General features: G+C 39.5%; 1 protein-coding gene across 4 annotated transcripts; it reads right to left on the reverse strand.

Moving 5' to 3' along the window:
* Positions 1-1,635: 1,635 nt before the first annotated feature.
* Positions 1,636-22,790, reverse strand: LOC137274092 (uncharacterized). 4 transcript variants are annotated; one of them, XM_067807090.1, is made up of 26 exons: positions 22,707-22,790; positions 16,610-16,750; positions 15,255-15,464; positions 14,332-14,526; positions 13,843-13,974; positions 13,167-13,313; positions 10,691-10,834; positions 10,193-10,330; positions 9,846-9,942; positions 9,675-9,760; positions 8,418-8,803; positions 8,221-8,308; positions 8,055-8,131; positions 7,739-7,775; positions 7,479-7,579; positions 7,199-7,324; positions 6,950-7,095; positions 6,027-6,162; positions 5,772-5,918; positions 5,483-5,504; positions 5,270-5,304; positions 4,842-4,961; positions 4,091-4,207; positions 3,401-3,537; positions 2,744-2,876; positions 1,636-2,466 (listed from the first exon to the last, which is right to left on the reverse strand). In XM_067807090.1, exons 1-26 carry the CDS (start codon positions 22,771-22,773, stop codon positions 2,395-2,397), a joined length of 3,237 nt encoding a protein of 1,078 aa, XP_067663191.1. In that variant the 5' UTR covers positions 22,774-22,790; the 3' UTR covers positions 1,636-2,394. The 4 variants fall into 4 exon arrangements, 3 of the variants coding, with proteins under 3 accessions (XP_067663191.1, XP_067663192.1, XP_067663193.1); XR_010956168.1 differs by lacking the exon at positions 5,270-5,304; XM_067807091.1 differs by lacking the exon at positions 14,332-14,526.
* Between the last annotated feature and the right edge of the window lie 135 nt (positions 22,791-22,925).

The raw sequence follows: 22,925 nt of genomic DNA on the forward strand, positions 1-22,925 counted from the left end.
CTGGAGACGTTTTCGTTCTTCATCATGTTTCTGTAATTGAACAAACTTAAAAGAGACAGACAACTGTTTTTCTTGAAAACCCAGATACTGTTGGACATTCCGGGAAATTTAAGAAATCAAATTGCTTGATAGCAAACTGTAAATTTAGTCTATTTCTCTTTTGGCCAAACGTGCTCTGTATGTCCATGCAATCTGTCACTTTCAGTCAGCCATTCCCGCCCTGTCCAACCCAAACTAGCATCCACAGCATATCAGGTAATCGGGCGCCATCGTGAAATTTATCAGAAAAACAAAAACAAGTTTAGCCGACAGATATCATTCTTCTCCCTCTACTGAAACTGAATTCCATTGAAATTATTCCCTACCATTTGTGTAAAACCAGTTTACTTTGGAATACAGTAATATTGTATATCGCACAACATTTCTTTTCTGTTTGCCGATCTCACAGTGTTCTCACAAATTCGTTTGTGCATTCATTTTGAGAATAGCCTATTGTTTCAAATTGAAAATTGATATGTAACTATGAATGCACAAATGTATGTTTACTCTGATCAGGATTTCAGTACAATTTTCGGCCATCCTCCCCAGAAATCCTTCCATCTGTATGTATGTATACATAACATCAACACTTACTAGTACATGTGAAAAGTCCCACTATTTGACAAATATATGTGTTGAGATAGATACATTTTCAATGGCACCACGCATATCAGTATATTGTTAGTGTAGTATGTTGAATTAACACTGGAGAAAGCTTTGCGTGTAACAGACCTATCCAACTGTGGTGTAGCACAAGTCAGATTATTCAATGGACATGTGTGTTATCATATTTTCCTATGTCATTATTGTTCATTTCACAATGGAATACGTTTTCCGAGTTTTTCCTTCCTTTTACATGTGTTTAAAAGTCAATATATCCAAACTGGTGCTGTAAAATACTAAGCAGTTTTATTAAACAGCCAGTTAATCTATGTTAATATATCCCAATCATTTCCAAAACAAATAGGATATACGACTTTGTACCCAAATACATGCGTACACATCGTGAGCAAGTTTCCACTGCGTCTATATTTCACTGACGACGGGGCAATGGGGGAACCTGGTGTTTAAAGCGTTCACTCGTCACGACGAAGACCCGGGTTCGATTCCCCATATGGGTACGATGTAGTAAGCCCATTTCGGGTGTCCCCCGTCGTGATATTGCTGGAATATTGCTAAAAGCGGCGTAAAACTGAAGTCACTCATTCATTGACGACGATTGCATGCTGAGGGGACGACAGCCCGGCATTCTGACGGGGCTCAGGACTAAATACATTAGTGCCTAGAAAGCTGGAGAAAAGAGTTTTAGCCCTGATAGAAAAAAACCCAAACAACTTTATATGTCTACTCTGGCGAATAATCGAATAAAATAAAAAGTAGATAATTGGTTTTAAATGCCATGAGGCTGACATGACACTATAAAACCGCAAAGAACATCTAAACGATGTGAGTTACCAATGTAAACCTGACATAGGATAGTGAACGAATTAGTTTTGGTGAATAACTTGGAGTAAACGCTAGACTACAATCACACTGAACTGATACTATCTTTCATAACGACTCTTACAGTGCAAAAACAACAAATACTCAATGATATCATGATTAACCTAAGTTTATTTTTACATACAATGTACTAGAACGTGATTTCCCTAAGAAATAAAGTTAGTGTTAGAATAAAAATTCTTTTATAAGTGTCCATACAGATGGATGTCGCGCGCGCGCGTGTGTGTGTGTGTGTACGTGCGTAGATAGAAGGATTGTTATGTATGGATTGCAACATGTAAAGTAGTCATTATTGTCGTGGACGATTTCTACAAAACCCTCAACAAAAGTGAAATAGTCGAGACGACACAATTAGTATAATACATAAAAACTGTGACAATAATTAGTATAGATACCAAAGAAACAAAGAAAAGTAAATATATTTTATCCCACAGTCACTTAAAGGACAAGGAAGAATGTTACCAATGTTAGTTCCTTAAATCATGTGTCTTCATGCGATGTAGGTCATGCTAATATACAGACGCTTACAGTGAGGTCATGTTTCCGGCAAATGCAACTGAAAATATCTTACTGCATATATTAATTTAAAACTAACGATGACTGACAAAACCAATACTAACCTACGATTTTACATCTATGAATAAGTAATAAGAATCATCTTTGGATTAAGACACATATCAATAAAATACGTAGCTGGCATATTGTCCAAATCATGTGAACATGCATCTTTTCTGTACTACATATAGGACGTTGGTGCATATTATTATTCATTGAGTAATAACTCTAATCTGAGTATATGCTGGGGTATGAGTTCACGTATAGAGCATGTGGTGCTTTACTCTACATATGGCCTCAGAAGTTGGCATATAGGCCATGTGTCTCAGTTCTCCGCCGAGTAAACTCCAGACAGACTCTCACGTCAGTCTGAAAAAGGAAAACTGAAATCAGGAAACACCCACCTCTGTTGTTTGTTAGGAGACGAACAAATATTCAACGTAAAATAAACCTCCCAACATATTGTTGAACAGATACGCCTTTGTTCTGACTACTATTGAAATCGTCAGTATTTGCATTTATTCGATCTGTTAAAAAAAACTAGCAAAACTAAATTGAATGTAGCTGATGCTCAAAGGGCAGATGGAATTGCAAATGACGTTTAACAGCCTATGATAACTCGACACACACTTATCATCCAGTTTACCTCTGTGAAAGGCGGACCTCCAAGACGTGTGTAGAGCTGTCGCATGTTGTTAATGACGTCCACTCTACCGTCGTCCTGCAGTCTGCTGGCGATATTTAGCAGAAGCGCTAAGAGTCGAAACTCCTCCACAGACCTGTGATCAACAAATGGCATTCGAATAACTGCAGTACCGTTGACAGGTTATTGCACTGATGTTTGCTATTTGGATATAGGAGCAGATAGAGGAAGTGTTTTCTCCCTCCACTTATGCTGACGCTGATATGTTCATATATCATACAAAGACAATGTATCAACAATATGTTTTGCTGCCTTTTGTTTGACGACGCGTACATGCTCTTAAAAAAAGTAGGGGAACTGTACTTTCAATGTGCGATGTGCGGTTGTCGATATTGTGATATATGTGGGATTGACTCAATGTTGATCAAATAATAATGGATGTTTTGAGAATGCATCACCACATGGATTTCCTACAAAGCGTACATGAGACTGACACTACAACCACCAGGAACGTCTAAATGAAGGAGATTTTTTTATAAGTGTGTATGTATGTGTGTGTGTGTGTGTGTGTGTGTGTGTGTGTGTGTGTGTGTGTGTAAAATATATAAAATCTACACATCTGTACACAATAAAAACCTACATTCATATGGATGTACATACTCTGTGACAACGGTGCAAATGCCTTGTTTTGGATCACGTGTCCACGTGAGGAAGTTGTCAGTCAATGAGTTGAAACTGTGGTCCCTTGCACTTCCCATGATGTGGTAATGTTGTATGACAGTAGTGTCATCGTTATCCTATAAAATTGAATGGACGCATGTATCATTTCTCTTTCGTACTGAGTGAGTGAGTGAGTGAGTTTAGGTTTACGCTGCACTCAGCAACATTACAGCTATATGGCGGCGGTCTGTAAATAATCGAGTCTGGAACAGATAATCCAGTGATCAACAACATGAGCATCGATCTGCGCAATTGGGAACCGATGACATATGCCAACCAAGTCAGCAAGCCTGACCACCCGATCCCGTTCGTCGCCTCTTACGACAAGCATAGTCGCCTTTTATCTCTTTCTTACTGTGTTTCTGTGGATGTTCGTGAGTTGGTGAATGCTTTTAAGACCTTAGTCATCAATATCCCAGATCATTCTGTAATAAGTCTGGACAGTTATAGCAAACTAGGGTAAGCGAGGCAGCCTAGCCGTAAAAGTGATTGATCATCATGCCAAAAGTCCGTGTTCGATTCTCCGGGTTCTCGTGTTGGCTGAAACATTTACACATATAAGTCGACTTAAAGCATTGTCACGCATGTGCTGCTGCACACACAGTAAATGAGTACTTATAACATCGATACCTTTAGTGTCAGCTCCACCGTGTTTAGCAGGATGTCATCTGACAACGCTGTAGACTTGGACATGCTCACTTCAAACCTTGTGGTGGCAACAGGGGCATCTGGTGCAGGGAGATAATCCTGGAAGGATGTGTCAATTTAGCTGAATAGCAATAAGATCGTGAACCTTGTATGACGTCAATTTCAAAGGGGTGTTTATGTTAGTACACCGTGAAAACGGATACTGAACAACAATTTACGTAGTCTCGTACAGACCCTGAAGCAAATATAATCAAGAAAGCTAGTCTAGAAAATGTGGCAAGTCTAGATTTCTACACCTTCTGAAATTGAAGAAAGTCTCAAGGCTCCTTTTCATTTCATTTTAGTTTCTTCCACTATGAACTTTTATTCAGTACAATATGTTAATTTTAGAGACTAGTTGTTAGTCTACAATTTACCAAACATTTCCGTGAACGATATTTGAAAAGTTTACTTTCAAAATGTGAGTGTGTTTAATGTTTGCATGAAACAACATTCAAGATGTGGGAGGACGGTATATCAATAGTTGAGCCTACACCAGCCAGTGATTGACATCATGAGCATAGACCCATATGTTCTTGTTGCTATTTTTTTTTCAGATAAACAATTGATGCCAATTCATCTCTGTACACTTTCATAATGGCATAGTCAAAGTGCTCTGGAGAAAGAAACAGCCTGTTTAAATAGTTCAAGCTCACAATCTCTTGTTCATGAAACAAAGATGTGATATACTAACCAGAGCACCTGCAGCATAGGTTATCAAAGTGTGCGAGTCACTGTTGTAAACCTGGTTCCACATCTCCTCTTTATCCGGAAATGACGACACGATGAAGAAGCCATTTAGAGATGCATATGACTACGAAACAGAACATAGCATGAAAAATGAAATTACCAATATCATTTTACCACACAACATGTCTAATAGTGAGACTGGCTAATACAGGTCTCATTGACAAATTACAAATGCTTTATGTTTATGTATTTGCCTGCATGATTGTATTGATCTTGGTCTATAGGTAGAATGAAACGCGCAAAGGTATAACGTGTTACTTGGTTGGACGGACATATCGATAATACTTTAGGGAGAGAAGGATGTTATTTCAAAAACGATGCATATACAATGAATCCGTACAATGATTGTGGAAGTGTGTGCGTCCTACTTACAGGCACGCTTGTGATCATTGTTCCCTTGATTTGCCCTGAAAAGCAATTTAGCTTATATTGGAATTTTCAACTCCAAGACTATTCCCGAATATAGTTTTTAGACATATGCAGATACCTGATTCATTTTAAAGTAGTTCTAATACACTTTTATTGGTGTAGGAAATCTTGTGACATATATTGTCACTGTAACAATTCTGATAATGCTGTACTCACCACCACCACTGCGTTTTAAAACCTTAAATGAAGAAGATAATCTTGTTAAGCATTGCATTTTGTGTAGATTCTGTACATATAAGTCTCTTCATATCTGGAGGAAATAAAGCCTATCTTTCCATGTACCCATCTGCTTATCTGTATAACTATCTATCGATCTATCTATCCATCGATCTGTCGATCTATTTATGTATTCTCTGTGAGCAGTTTGTATCCACATTGACAGGTCGGACACATTTTGTGGCTGATTTCTGTTTCAATCAACGATTTTTAAAATACATTAGCCTACCTCAAGATGTTGTTGTACTGTCAAGTTGCCCATAGTAACATCTGATACCTGACCAAGGTCAAGGTGTCTGATGATGGTAGAATCAAGAGTTGTGTCCCCTTCTGACACCGCCCTTGCCAACGCCTGGTAGATGAATAGGTACTGCTCCTGTGTACAGATGTGATCATGTTTACAAATTATGGACAATGAGAAATCAATACGCTGTACCTTTTGCAGTGAGAAAGATTGGCGAGCGATTGTTTTGTTTACTATTACCTTTGTCTGTATCATGTTCTTCCTCTGTCCTCTCATGTTGGAAACGAAGCTGACGACGTCCACAACGCCCTCTGCTTTAGCCTGCTCCACGAGGCAGTCGATGGTGATGTACGTCCCTGTTCTCCCTATACCAGCACTAAACAGGAAGCAGGGAAATGCAGTATTAAATGGAAGCACTCGATCTTCAAAACGGTGATGGGGAATGAGTGAGTTTAGTTTTATGCCTCACTCAGCAATTTGTAAATAATCAGGTCTCGACCAGACAATTCAGTGATCAGTCAGTGAGTCTGACCATCCGATCCTATTTGTTGCCTGGGTTCCTGAAGATCATTTCTGAAACGGATCTTCAATGGTTCGTTCTATGGTAGTGATGCCATAGATACATCTTTAAACTGACAGTGTCGACTACGTAGATTACACAAACAGGGTTATTGATATGATCATTTACACAGTGCACCACAACGTATTTGATGGTGAGCACAACAATGGAAGTACAATATAGGTACAAAATAGAGCGGAAGTTCAAACACTGTGGCAATGTCACATTCAAAGCATGCTTCCAAAATGGGGCCTAGACTGTGAAATACAATCTTCAACTTCTAGTCGTCATGTATTATAACGAACGACGACTGAGGCAAGAGTGCGCCCCTTCTAACCATATAAACAGATACTGAAAATCCTTCTTACACGAATATGCCCAAGACATGTCTAGACTACTTTTATCTACTCTACCTATTGTACCTAGGACGTCACTTACGGGAAACATTCTGAATAACTGTGTCTCATAACAATAGCTATTATACCAATATGCATATTCAAAGTATGATAAAATGGATTGTGTAATAACTCAATAGTCAGTCTTTGATGATTTTGTTCAAACTTTTCCTCTCACATGACAAATGAATGCAAATTTATAAACAAACCTGCAGTGCACTATGATCGGCTTGGTTTGTTGTCCAGATATGACCTTGACCCTCCACATGAAGTCCAGCAGGGCAGCAGTGTCCGGTACACCATGATCTGGCCAGCTTGTGAATTGCAGATGGTTCACATCCCGTTCCCCGTCTTCCTGTCGTCAAAAATGATAATATATCACTTGGTGTCTGATGTCTTGGTTAGATATCGCAAATACATAACCAACAGTTATTCACAATAGAACACCAATAACCTACATTTTCATTCAGAACAGCCAGCTTGGTGATAGTGTAGTTTGCTAGTTGTGTTCGAGCTGCCAGAGTTACTTTGATGTCACCAAATGTCACGGTATCCTTCTCTGGCCAGTATTGTAGACACTTCATCTGTAAGATAGAGAACATATATGAACAGAGGCACGCACATACGAGCAATGTTTTAAATTCGCTTACAAACTTCCCACAAAAAGTATTGGTCTTTATATTGTAAACACAATGAAGCAGTGCCTGAGTCAAATACATCACCTGGCCAAGTTCATACCTTGCATGTTTCCACTAGTCCTGTTACCATGACAATAGTGTTGCATCCCTCTTGCCAAATCATCTTCCAGAAGTCCACCAGAATATCCGTTTTGTATGGACCTGTGCGAATTATCAATTAATGTCTGACACAAAGTTATAAGTTATAACGTAACACTTTGTGATGTTGTAAGGAAAGTCATAGCTAACTGCTATTCATTTGCATTATGGAAGTTCAAGTCATAAGTGACACCTTCCTGACTGATCATCATTTGTCATTACCTTGTGCTGCTATATAACGCTTCTCTGACTTGTAACCCTGGACGAAGACATCGAAAAAACAGAACGCACTGTTAATGCAAATACTAATATATTGTGCAAACATGGGCAATTAGAGTGAGCCTGTGTAAGATGTGAAGAATACATGCTACATTATTCAGCTGTGATTTAACCTAAGAAGAATGACAAAAAAGTATATACTGCAGTTACAGCAACGTTAGCATGTGACACGAATGATTAGCCTTTGAATTCTTTTCAAAGTTTCTTGTAGTAGTGGCTACTTTTGACTTTATGGAAATGTGATGAACTTGCAACTCACATCCAAGTAGCTTGCGTTGATATAGTCTCCTCTACCGTCATCATTAGCGTCATGCAATATCACCCGATTATAGTCATCTGCCGAAAGAAGAAATATTGTATATATGACGTCATAGGTGTTATTCGTAGGTAAAATAACTAATAGTATGAATACAGTGATCACTTACATGGGTAATATCCTCTAAACCTGTTCTTCCCTTTGTTTTTCGGCTTTTTAGATTCCTCGTAGGAATGAATGAAACCATCGGGAAGACGCTGGAAGTTAGAAAAGACATCCATACCATCCGGATAGTGACATTGTTCAACACGGTAATACAAATGCTCAGGTCCAAGACTTTCACAAATATTTTCTTCCGCCACTGACCTTGAACTCCTCTTCAGCTGCTTCAGGGTGATCTTCCATTTCCACATGCTTTGCAAATGAGGTCACGGGGATAGCATGACATGGTCTGGCATCGCCCAGGTTGTAATAATTAATGTCAGCATGACCTGATACTTCCTGTGGTGCTATCTGAGCAGCATGGGCATCATAATCTTCTTCATCCTCCATGTCCGGCGGATCTTGACTGTCGCCTGGACGATTAACAACGATGTTGTCCCTACTTTGGATTTTACGCATCTCTACATGATGACCAACTGGTGACGCAGACCCTGAAGCTACATGTGCAGAAGTGGTCGGAGTCTTCTTGGATGACAAGGCAGGCTTCACCTCCTCATCAAAGCCAACATTGATGTATGTATTTCCTTCATCTGTGCCCAGTGCGGAATACATATCAGTATTTATTTAGGTGAGTGAGTGAGTTAATATTTAACGTCACATCGGCAATATTTCAGCCATATGGTGACGAGAACATTTTGATATTGAAATGAAACATACATACATTATAAACACCTGTCGTCAAAGGACAGTAAAACAACTAGAATATCACAGTTACAATTAAAACTAGTGTGCAGAGTTAAAAGTAATACCACTATTTGGACAAAACAATATAAAACACGAGGTGTAGATCGCCAGCAACTGAAGGTAGATCACCATACTTGGGACCATGGGGACTTATAGTACCTATGCTACCTGCATGGACCCTAGCTGGACTTATACCATCCCTTCAGCTGCTGGCGAGTGTAAGAAATTTTAACCAAAATCAAAAGAACACAAATACTACGCTTAAAAATCCTAGAAAGTATAAATTTACTTCGAAACTTTTTGGACTTACGTACCCTCTCTGGAGGACAATAATTTTACAATACGTCAACCCCCTTTGAGGGTACAGCCACTAATGATCAATGTTCCTAATCTATACATACATATAAATAGGAAAATGTTAATAGTATTCATAACAAGTTCTGGTTATTTAAACAGACAGATCATATACCAGAACGTTGTTATCCATACAGATGTGCATATGATTAAAGTCTGAAATGTCGACTGAATCAGAGTTAATGAATTTCATTAAACAAACGGTGAAGAAAAGATTATTTTATAACTTAAAATAGGTCAAATTAGCAGGTGCTCTGAAGATAAGGTATTGCAAATTCATACAAAAAGTATATACCATTAAACAAACGTTTCATACGCTTTCGTCAAAATTAACTTTGTTAACATTGTGATTGCATCACACACCTCGAACATTTTTCTTCTTTGATCGGTCATGACGAGTTTCTTTCAGGACTGATTCATCAGAAGACCCCTTTCCTCTATGTCGTCTTCTGTTTAATATAAAAGACACCGTTTCTTTCAAATAAAACTGCAAATCAAACATGTAACAAATCAAAAGTCAAATCAATAACTGACCTGATGAGGAGCACAACGAAGATGATCACCAGGGCCACTAGCACCACACCCACTGCAGCTCCTACTACACCTGCGACAGGGACGGACTGGGCAGCTCCTGTGTCATGACATGTTGAAGTACTGAGTGTCTGTGTAAGTCAGTATGAGATCTCAAACATGATATCTGTGCTAGATGTCTACTTTGTACACTTACAATTGGATACGTTTGCGGAGTCTTGAAGTTTTTGTCGTCTTATCACATGTGAAATCCATGGTTTAAAGCTGAGCCATCCCCGGTACGTTTATCAAATGATTGATGCGGCATATTATATATATATTCTGCTAAATTAAAGAATGGGTCTTAGTACCTGTACAATCTGCCTGTGCCCAACCTTCCTTACATCCACTGTCACAATGCCCGGTTGAGTTACAGGAAGAGTTCCCCTCACAGTGTCTGGAGGCGCAGGTCTTTATACAGTTAGCTCCGTAATGTTGGCTGTCACAGGCTTACAACATGAAGCAACAATATAGCAAACAAAACAATGATGTAAAAATGACGTGTTTCATCGAACCATGGGGTTAGGTTACGCCGATATTGTGCCTTTCCTATGACGACCTGGTGTTGATTTTATGTCTGCCAAAATTGACCACCAACGACTTTTGTCTTTAATGGTATGTAGTGTCTCATTTGGTAAATAATTGAAAAATAAAACATATTCTGAACATAAAGACTTTTGTATTCTATTGCAATAACGGAGGAAAAATAACATTGTTTGGCACGAAACAATTTATACAAATGCACAATGGAACGTGTGCGTGTGCGTGTGCGTGTGCGTGTGCGTGTAGGCATACGTGTTACTGACTACCTTTATTACAGTCTCCTTCCATCCATCCAGATACGCATCCGAAAATACATGTTCCATTCACGTGGTGACAAGGCGAAACTCCTGCACATTTCCTCTCTGAACACGTCAAGCTGCAGTTCAGTCCATAGCTTCCGTTGGTACATTCTGTAAGAGAAAACATGCGTGGTCGTAATGTGTTATGCGAGTGTTGGGTTAAGTACCACTATGCACAGATGATGTCAGAAGAACCTGAAACTGATAAGAACTGAGCTTGATATTTATATCGTCTAAGGGGTATAAACCTAACTCAGATGCAAACTGTGCATATTTAGGCAAACCGTGCACTGGTTCCATAGACAGAATCACATATTGCAATCAAGTATTTACATATGTACGTCAAAGGTACCTTACCCCTCTTCTAATAAACAAGACACACGTGATAGCAGAACAAAATTACTGGCATCGTCCTATACCGCAACACAGGCCCGGTCATCTTTCATCAAGTATTCGGGACACAGTAATTTGTAACTGGGCGTCAGCTAATGTTTTCGGTTTTTGTAAAGATAAACGCACAGAACTGCTTCATTGTTTAGAAACGCAAAACCCAAATATCAATGACACTTTGGTGTTATTCAAGGACGTGTAGATCAGCGGAAAACAAAGATACATGAATGAACTTTGTAGAGCAATGCATTGCTATCTTGGCCATATTTCATGAGAATAACAGTCATCACAATCATCACTGCTGTCCACCGTGATATTGAAGTCCACCTCCAGCTGCTACCACTGCCCGTCACCACCTGGGTACAGATCGAATTAGTCGTTGGATGTTTTGTCGTGGAATCCTTCTCCATTCCTCCTGCAGCATGTTTAACAACTGTTGAAGATTCTGTGCTGGATTACGACGTCGACGTGCCCGTCTATCGACTTGATCCCAAAGGTGTTCGATTGGATTTAGATCCGGGGATCTGGAGAGCCAGGGTATTGGTGTTTTTGGCCAGGTAGTCCACGGTGGCTCGTGCTGTGTGGTTTCTGGCGTTGTCCTGTTAGAAGAGCTACCGTTGACGGCCAACAAGGTGAAGGACCTGCGGACTGAGATTCTGGTCGATGTATCGATTAGCCGTCAGATTGCCTTAGACAAGTTTCTATCAGCGGGTGTATGAGATCTCTCCCCACACCATGTCACTTTCTTCACCGAATCTGCTCATCTGTCTGGTGCAGTTAGGAGCAAAGCATTCATGACGTCGTCTGTAGACGCGGTATCTACCATCACGTCACCTGAGGAGATAACGGGATTCATCGCTAAACCATATGCGACTCCAGTTTGACAGGTTCCATGCCATCACCGTGTTACACCATCTCACTCGTCCACGTCGGTGTAGTCGTGTCAAGGAGGGGGCAACTTTTGGACGTTTGGCACTTATTTCTACTTCTCGGAGACGGTTCCTGATTGTGTGATTGGAAACTCATCGGGCTCCAAACTGTTCCTGTGCTGTGTGCTGGGTGGTACGATGGCGGTCACGTAGGTGGGTTACCCGGTTGTACCGATCTTGGGCAGGTGTGGTGACTCTAGGTCTTCCTGATCTTGGACGGTCATTTGTCGAATTTGTTTGCCGAAATCGATCCCACAATAGAGTTATTGTGCTGGGATGAACGTTGAAGATCCTTGCCACCTCACTCTTTGATTCACCAGCAATCGTCCATTTGCCTGATTTCGATCGGCAGCGTTGATACGTCCCAATTTCGTGTACAGTATACTTGGAACGATCGTGGATGAAATTGTGAGATTAATGGGTTCTTTTATAGTCACATACTGTACTCATGTAAGTGAGAAACAATCATTGTGTCTGAAATTCGTGCTCCGTGACTTCCACGCTCATCATGACAATCCTGATTGATAAAACCGTTCAAAATCATTTTGGTTGCTTTTGGTCAAACATGATGTTCTAAAACATTCAAGAAACAAGGTGCAAACCTGAAAAGTTTACATATGTGTACAAAATTGTAAGTATCATTTTTGAATTTCATTCTGCGTCTCTTTTTTTTATTTTGAAGAATGTATATATTTCAACATAGAGAATATAGCACCAACAAAACATCAGGACATATAAAGCACTGAAACCGAATGTGACAATGAGGGGTCAATATGGTCATGTTCAAATATGTTTTGACTTAAATTATAGCTGTAGCAACTCCTCATCCATTCAACACCTCCTTTTCTGAGAATACCTCCTAGTGAGGATAGATCCCACGCACTCAGAATAGATCCCCATTTGAGTACAGCGGCCACATGATGCAGCTTTTTAAAAGTAAATTATTACTATAAAGTAATCACCTCAAACACATGAAGGTAAGGTAATGAGTTTCGTGTCATTGATAAATATTGGAGCTTAGTCTATGACTAATATGATAAAAAAACTGGATTTCATGCAAGGTGTTGACTGGATTATATTTCATGGCTTCCAAACATTGCTTTGATTTGATCGGCAGCATGTACCTTGTGAACAGTCCACACCTGTCCAACCAGGAAGACATCCCCTGTCACATGACCCGGTGTAGCGATTACATGTCGAGTTGACATCAGAACACTTCCTGCCAGTACATGAGTTTGCACAGTTGACTCCATAGCGATCAGCATCACATTCTACAGGGAAAAAGCAATTTTCATAGTTTTAATTCGGTATGTCTGTATAATGTCATTAAAGTATTAATGTCATTAATAGTAAGGTATATGGTAGAACAACATATTACTATGAAAATATACGTTCGTTGATGACATTGCCAGTAATATTTCACATAATGAACTAAATGATGAAGAGAAAACTGCCATCACATCTGACGACTGATTCATAACTATCAGACAATACGACACACAACACAACCAGGAATTTACGCAGTGTACACTATTCACTTTCAGACACAAATACAGCTATTCCCTGTTATGACAAGGGACAAACATGTACATGCTTGTGAATCGTCGGACCACTGGGCACAAGAACGGTTGTTTACAACCCGCCGCCATAAATCTGGAACACAGTCTCGTGTCAATCTTCTCGCCTCTCTCATATTAGTCTCTATTACACCATGTCCTCACCCGTATCACACCTGTCTCCCTTCTACCCTGACCAACAGTCTCTGACTGACTGGCTGAATCTCTTACACCATGTCCTCACCTGTATCACACCTGTCGCCTTGCCACCCTGGTCTGCAGTCTCCAGGACATAAGCCACTTACGTGGTCACACGTATCTTTTGCGCAGTGACAAAATTCATTGCAGGTTTCACCAAACAACCCCAGGCTGCAAACTATAAATACGAGATATCGATACGGATACAATAATCATGTAAACGTTCGTTGCTTATATAAAGTTTGTCCACTTATATTCTTCAAAACATGAAAGGGTCACGACAAGTAATATTAATGATCGATGAGGGAAGTACACATCCAGACGATATCTTAAAGTATCAGTGGATCAAGGACTGTTTTCAAAACATAATCCATGAATGTACTCTTAACTATCAATCTCCATTTAGAACAGAAAATGCAATTCAGTATCCCCACGTATATTAAATTTTAAGTAACAAATTATTTCAAAATCGATCTTTGCAGGAGGCATGAAACATATCAACAGTAACTTTATAGAAATTAAAATATATTCCTACCATATATTTCGACCTCACAGAGGTTGAGGTATGTAGTGTTTGATATTGAGAAATATCTTCCAATGCCATCACATATTGCATTGTAGACCCCGCCGTTACTGACAGGGAAGTCGGATGGGAAGGCAAAGCAAGGGAGGCCCGTTGAGGAGCTCGTGTTACTCAAGTACAGCACACAAGACCGGATTCTTTGTTTTTCTAAAATAGATTTTCCGACCGCCTAGCTATTATCTTTACAGACGTAAACTCATTTATTATGTTTATCTTCATCAAAATCAAGTCAATGTGTTAACATATTGTGGCTTTATTATTTATTATTTATTTATTCAAATTTTACCATGACCACGGTATGAGATGCTGAATCATATTTCTTTGTTTTTCTTGTGTATTAAAAGTCCTGGTCCCGATTTCTCGAAACAAACTTAAGATTTTACTCAAATATCAAACTGAGTTAAAACTGTTTCGAGAAACTGGGGCCTGGAAACTCTAAACTCAGTGTTAACTGCAGCTTGACCGTTCCCGCGAAAGCGACACCTAAAGTGAGGAGGTTTGGTCCAGATTTCGATATCCGGACCATATTCTTTTTGGTTCTAAAATAGATTTTTCTAAACAACTAGCTATTATCTACACAGGCGTAAATTCAATTACAATGAATTACTATACGTTTGCCTTGGTTCATTGAACTAAAGAAAAAGTAAAAGTTATGAGAGAAAACAACATGTGTCTGTCTAGAAATAGAAATATGAATACAGATGTTGTAACAATATATGACAATTATGAAAATGCTTCGGTTATTTAGGCATATCCCCAATGAAGCATCCTGAAACACACTTTACCGTCTCATCAGATCGTTTGTAATCAATTTTGTTAAAATACGAGTAAAACGTAATGTAGTGTGTTCCATGCCATTTAAGTCAATTTCTTACGGTGCGATGGCTGATATATCTTGACATCATATATTCTGTACTGCTTTCCTAGGTCCACCGTCCACAAAGCCCATGTATTGTCAGCTGCATTGAAACAGGAGCCATTGTACACATTCTGGTCCCTGTTCCCATCTACAGCTTTGTCCGCAGACCATGAGTTCCTATACAGGTTAGTAGGAGAAGAGGCGGTTCTTCTGTAGGCAACATTTTCTGTTTCGTGAAAATAATTTTGAGTAAATATTTTCCAACGAAATTTTTAAAAAGTGTAAATGCTAAACATGAAATAAAACAATTTCAAATGTGAGCATTCATCATTATGTACTTTCTTCAGATGACAGATGAAGTATGACCGTGCTTCCTCAGTCGCTCCAGCACACAGAGGATATCAGTGACGGTGTTTATGTCCACTATCCTAATAATAATGGTGTTCTCATCTCGCCTAAGTTCTGTCTCTCATATTGAAAATGGCGTACTGCAAAATGTTGCATTATTATACGCATGTATTTTTTAAAATAAAATTTCTGTTAATTCCTTTGCTAGTGAGAAACAACTGAGAGAGGACGTTTATGAACTGACCATTATTTGTTAATATGCAATCTAAGATACTTCGCTGAAAGATAAAAGACGCAGAGAGTACCTTATCGGGCAATAAAGAACACTTTTTGCATGACGTCACACTGTAGACGTCATTATGCCATTCTCGTCTGTCCCCTCGTTATTGGGCGAAGGCGCATCAACAGAATTTAGCACTGAAAGAGGATTGCTGATGGATGGTTGTTTTTGTTGGTTTTTTTGTGCCTTTAAAGTGTTAAATTTGGCATCTTAGAAAAGATATACAGTTCGCTCTATCCCATTTATAGTGTAATAGAATACACTTTTGCAAGCGTCATCGTACTTTCCCTATAATTGTTCAGGGTAGAGTGAGTGAGTGAGTTTAGTTTTACGCCGCACTCAGCAATATTCCAGCTATACGGCGGCGGTCTGTAAATAATCGAGTCTGGACCAGACAATCCAGTGATCAACAGCATGAACATCGATCTGCAGAATTGGGAACCGATGACATGTGCCTACCAAGTCAGCGAGTCTGACCACCCGATCCCGTTAGTCGCCTCTTACGACAAGCATAGTCGCCTTTTATGGCAAGCATGGGTTGTTGAAGGCCTATTCTACCCCGGGACCTTCACGGGTCTGTTCAGAGTAGAAGTGTTCTTTATTACACTACACATGGGTGTAGAGCGTACTGCGTTTCCTAAATAAAGCTTGGCCACGTCATCGTGAGATGCAGTTATTCAAAACGTGCTTTAGTCAGTGGAAAATGTTCATTTTAGGAACATTTATATATATTAACGTCAGACCTTTCTGGCAATTAGCTCCATGTCCTCCGACCCAGCCAGAGTCACAATCACCTCCACAAACTCCAGAAATCTGGTTACAGGAGTCTTCACAGTGACAGGTGTAGTTGCAGGATTCACCAAACTTTCCTGGTGAGCATGTTCCTTTTGAACATAAATGTTTGTGATGAATAACGGCATATCTACATATTCCGTAAATATATCTGGTTGCATAGACATAGTCTATAATTCTGATTGCCTATAACTTTAAAACAAAAGTATAAATCTTGCGAAGTTAAAAAAACGACGAAACAGAATGGGAAACACCCCATCAGTGAAAAAGCGATGTCCGATGAAAATTCCCAATATGAACATGTACTATTCCTTTTCGTTTACATTCAAACGAACCAGTAACTAGCTTCCGCATTTGTTTATGACTGGTGGGGTAACTTGTCGTGGTATTCATTAACACATGTGTACATTCTGTTGTCGGAATTGTACAAGCAGATATTTCATGTGGATGTACAAAGGGTTACGTCGTTCAAAATATAGCGAAAGCAGCTAAGGTGCAGTAGACACTGAATGCATAAATTTGTCCCTTGAAAATAGAAACACATTAACTGGCGTACATTAACTGAATGGAAATCAGTCCCAAACTCTATAAGAAACATGGTGTGTATCACGCGGGAATGAAGTTGGATCACAGGTGTCCTGCTTTAGGAATATACGCTGTGACTAAATGAATTGATGAACGTACTGGTTAGTTAAGCTCTTAACTAACATTAATTAACTATATATATACTACTCAAAAAAGGAAAAGCATAGCTGAAAATTGTTAGCAACTTATACGCTTAAAGTTCAGTAATACAGGGCAGTCATGAAGAAAACCTGAATGAACATTAACAGAACAGGTAACATATGTGGCTGACGGTCACGCTGTCACACACGACAATCCAATTCATCCCACAAATGTTCAATAGGGTTATGATCCGGTGATCGTGAGGGCCAGTCAAGAACCTGAAAGCTGTTCTGGGCAAGGAAATCCCTGGTTATTCTTGCTGTATGCGGCCGAGCGTTATGATGCTGAAAAATGGCGTTCTAGCGGTTCATGAAAGGAAGGACATGAGGCCTGATGATTTCATCACGGTAACATCGAGCTGTCAAATTGCCCTGGACCTGAATGAGATCTGCCCTGACACTGTAAGAGTTGCCAAACCAAACCATGACACTGTCACCACCAAATCTGTCCACTTCCTGTACACAATTTGCAGCGTAGCGTTCGTTACGACGTCGATATACACGTGCTCATCCGTCGGGACGTCGCAGCATGTAACGTGACTCATCACTGATGATAACAGTTCTCCACCTTTGCAATGGAAATGTGAGATGTTGGCGACACCACTGTATGCGTTGTTGCCGATGTTGACGTGTAAGGACAGGTCCCCGCAAAGTTCTTCTTGAACGAATACCAGCCTCATGTCTGATCACATTCTGATAAGTAATTGTCCTGCCAGTAGTCCTGGCACCACCGATGTTGTGGAGGATGCTGTGCTTAACCTGTTCCGCAAATGTCGAAGCCGAATAAACCTGTTCTGAGCGAGCGTGGTCACACGGGTCGACCTGACCTGGGGCGATCACGTGTTGACCCTTGCTGCTGGTAGCGATGCTATACTACTCTGCGTCATATTCAGTTGCCTTGCAATCGCAGACTGAGACTCCCCAGCCTCCAAATGACCAATTGCATTGTTGCGCATTGTTGAATGTGCGTGCAAAAGGAAACGCATGAATTTTTTCCGTCTACAATTTATCCCATTTATTGAGGAAAACAGATTTTGGTGCGTTTTGGCTAATTTCCTCAGTGACAATGGATTCAAACTAGGAAATGTTTGCAGACAGTGTAGTTTATGTCACAGTTAGATTATGAAATCAGTCACTAAGAGGGTCAGCCACTTCGTGTCATTTTGCGTAATAACAGTAAGGATACTTTTATTGCTTTTTCTCTTTGATCAGTTCAGCATCAGTATGTAAAATTTATACAGGCATTCTCAACTCCGTCTAAGTAAGTGGTTTGAGGGAAACGATATCGTTATTCAGCCTCCATTCAGTAATAAATGGCAGGAAAATACTGAAACATGTTTGTTTCATTGACACCATGAAATCACTTGATAAAGTCTTTAGTACAAGCTCCACAGATTAGGTGTACAAGGCAAACTAGGGCGTGCAGTGCAGTCAATGTTTGATCGAGATATCGATCAGTGTAGATATAGATGATTGCAGCTTAAGATGTTTGCTGTACGCAGACGACATCACTTTGATAATTCCTCACCAAGTTAGCCTCCAGCGACTACTTGACTGTGTCTGTGACTGGTGTTCGCGGTGGCATCTCGCGGTTAACATCAATAAGACAAAGGTTGCTCATTTTAGAGTTGTGAGTGTGCGGCACCCGGATGTCAAATTCAACCCTTCGACTATTGCCTCTGTTACATGTACCTCGGAAAATGGTTCCATGAAAATATAGATCTACATTTTACCGTATCTGTGCTGGCTTTTGGTCAACCGTGCCCTAAGAGTTATCATTTGTAAATTGACTTTGCTTTTAAAGTTTATAAAACCTTCTATGATAATTTAGTACAACCAGTTCTTTCCTAAGGCACTGCTATATGGAGTACGAGTGAATTTAGTTGCATTATTACGATACAGAACCGCGCCTGTCGCTTCTCTGTATCGGTAGGGAGTAAAACTCCAAACTTAGAAGTGCGGTGCGAGGTGGGACGGGTGTCTTCGCTAACTAAACAACGGATTGAAATTCTACGATTTTGGTGTAAGCTACACGCACTTCACCGAGATAGACTTATCCATGTAATTTCCAGTTGGTCTTTTAAGTTAACACTTCATGGAACAACAAAGTTCTTAAGTTACTTTCTGCAGAGTTTTTCACTCTTTCTGACTTAAATTTTGTGATTTTACTGAAGTCATATTCATAAAGCAGCTTAGGCTCAAGTTTTGCCAATTTCTGACTTAAATCTTAAGACGGGGCAGGGGTAGGCTTAACTAGAAGGTGTTTGACTTAAGTCAGTAAACAACATGGCTGTCGTAGCGACGATGCGTCGTTTGTTTCACCAAAGAAAGCAAATTCTAGTTGAATACAGTAATGAAGAACTAATTCGGCGATACCGTCTTGAGCAATTCTTCTTTCCACTGCTTTTCATATTCTTCCACATTTTTTCGATTTCTTCTTTGGTTCTTTTCACTGAGCCCACAACATTATACGCTGAAAATGATTTGTTCTACTAAACTCACATTCTTTTTACAACTCCATGTTATATTATTTATGACATTTTATAATAGTGAATCTTCAACAAAAACATTTAAATACGTTTTTGAAAATCACTGAACCAAGACCGATAGAAATGAAAGATAAGAAGTGATAAAGCAATTCAGTTTAATCAATGTGAAATAGATAACGTTCAGTTAATAGCTTCCTGTTCTTTAAGAACTCTAACAGCAAGTAATAAATGATTTGGTTGATGTGCAAATGACCATAGGTTTTACGCAAGACTTAGCATGGTCACATGATCAGGGATCTGTGAACACATTGATCTTTAAGTGGTCAACATAATTTTATAAAGAAAGGATATATTTTGTTAGGAAGACTTTAGAGACTTAACAAAAATCCTCTATCCTCCACACCACAATCTTCACATAAAGAAGAGTCTGATATATTTATTGGAACAACAACATCTTACAATGGAATGATATTGTTAATTATTTAAAACTGAAACAGAAACTCTAAATTAGTGCTGCCAGGATGATAGAGTTTGTGTATATCACAGTAAGATAATTGTTATTTTCACTGTGCTGTGGTAATGTTTATCATATCAACACTTAAACGCATTTTTTAACCAAGAAAACATCCGAAGAGACATAACATTTACAGATCATATACATCTATACTTCAATGTTCATACAAAAATATATTTTTACTAACACTTCTCAATTGCATTAAATGGTGCCCGTGAAGTGCTACACCAGGGAGTGATATTGAAGGTTTGTATAACTTTCGGTTCTACAAATTGCAAGCAGTTCCTATTAGGTACATATTAATACAAACAATTAATAATTAAGCACATAATTGTTCTCCGACCAAGCCTATTTTAACATTCTTATTCAGATTTCATGCAATCACCTGCCACGCCTCCTGAGTCCCTGTCTGTTTACCGAGGTCAAACCTGGCTCGAATTTTCCCCCTATCACAGCCTTCCTTTGCTTCACAAGTTCTGATAACTGCAGACATTCGTCTCTACTCCAGTTAGGTTTTCTTTTCTTTGCACTGTGCTTGTCAGTTTCTGCCATTTTGACCCCAGTATTGTTGTTTGCGATACTATGACAGAAGGAAATCCCTGCTTGAAATCACTTTTTATTTTCTTGCATTAAAGAGTTCCACCCGAAGTTTTCCGCTGCTGGTATTTCCCAAAAGCAAAGATGCGCACGCACATCGGCCACGAACTTAAGTTTATGATCGACTTAACCTCCGACTAAGATAAGTTTTTGACTAAGTCACTTTATGAATACGAACCAAAGTTTCTGACTTAGCTAAGTCAATTTTTAAAAAACTTAAGACAAAACTAAAGAAAAATCTTAGACCTTTTCAGAATGCCGCCCCTGAGCCATATGTAAGTAGTACCAGTAGTGCTGGTACCAATTGATTTTGTACCCATTCTAAGAAAACCATCCCATTCCCAGTTAGGGAAGGTTTGCTAGTCCAAAGTCTGTTATAGAAGAGAGAATTTGTCACAGCTGTAACACTAACAGTGTATTGTCTCGTCGTTCAGACTTAAGTTCTGAACTTTGGGTGAAAATTATTAGATCAGATCTCTCTTTCATCATCAGTTAACCAGCTCATCTATCTTATGACCTCAAGTGAATTATACTTCAACTGAAGTATGTTACTACGATTACCATGTGACATTCCCTTTCTCCTGTCCTAAATGCCATGATCATGCGCTGATATATTTTGTATTACCACCTACACAAGCATGGCCGCGGCTATATCATGATTAAAATAGACTCTTGTAAGGCAATAGCGAGAATACCCTCTTTCCATCTACTTTGTTATAATCTAAGAAATCAATTATGTGCGATGTTACGGTTAAAAAATTGCCGTGTTTAAAAGCAAAGGAAATCCCCTCAGAACCAGCAAAATATAACACAGACAAGTCTAAAGTATTCCAATATATGTACTGAGAAAAGAACAGCAAGATAAAACGATTCAGAATAGAGCGTTCACGTGCAATGCAACTGAGTCAAATCTAAAGTAATGGACCACAAATATAACATCAACTCACCAAAGTCTTGGTTTGAGAGTGAGAAACAGTAATATTAAATGTAACCTGGCGAGCGGTCTGGCTGCAGTCATGTAGGCCGAGCGTTGACAAAGACAGGCAGTTTGATGTTGGCCGAATGATGACACACTCCAGTAAACTCTGTGTGTAAGTTCGCGTGTGTCCGTGTCGTCAATGCAATAACCAGCCTTATATATACGTTGATTCTTGAATATTCAAGCACGACACGGCCATCGCCATTAACGTAGAACCTTCTCGTAGTCTCCCGGAAGCCAGCAAGTAATCAAAACATATACTCAACGAAAGATCATTCTAAAGCCCTACTTTAAAGGCATGCCGCTAAAATGCAATTAGCACTGGACTTGATGATACGAAATGTGACCCATAATAACTATCACTCAAAACACTAAACAATGTGACCCAACAATACTTATCACTTAAACAATAATACAGTTTACAGAAAATATACTCTCGTAGCAACGGGTACAGCTGTGAGGTATACAATCCTTGTTTTCTATCCACGGTACACTTGCTTAAAAGAAAACAAGGAACGTCCAGCTCTCCCCTCACTTGTTTCTATGTAGCTCCACAAAGTTTGTTTCCCAGTTCGGGTCCTCACTAGACCAAAAGGCTGTCTTTGTGGGACATGGACAGGACGGCTAAGCAAAGTCATCGTGAACACATTGATCAGTGTTATATTAAAGATATCAACAACACTCCAGCAGTGATTTTTGAAAACAGACTGAAAACCACGCACTGAAAACTAACTGATAACTTACCTGTTATAAGCTGTATCAAGTAGCCTGACAAGACAAGACTGACTGTCAGTTTCCGCACACCCGCCATGTTTGACAACCAGGAAGTTATTTCCATTTGATTGGCAAGCCCGGGTGCATCTATTGCTAAAGCGGAGTACTCAGCGGTGTCTTGTTACACGCAATGTAAATGTCCAAAACGTGTGCGTTTGTTTGCTTTTAACCATGCGAGTAAATATATCG

This window comes from Haliotis asinina, chromosome 2 (genome assembly GCF_037392515.1).
Source record: "Haliotis asinina isolate JCU_RB_2024 chromosome 2, JCU_Hal_asi_v2, whole genome shotgun sequence".
In the NCBI taxonomy this organism is placed as follows: Eukaryota; Metazoa; Mollusca; class Gastropoda; order Lepetellida; family Haliotidae; genus Haliotis; species Haliotis asinina.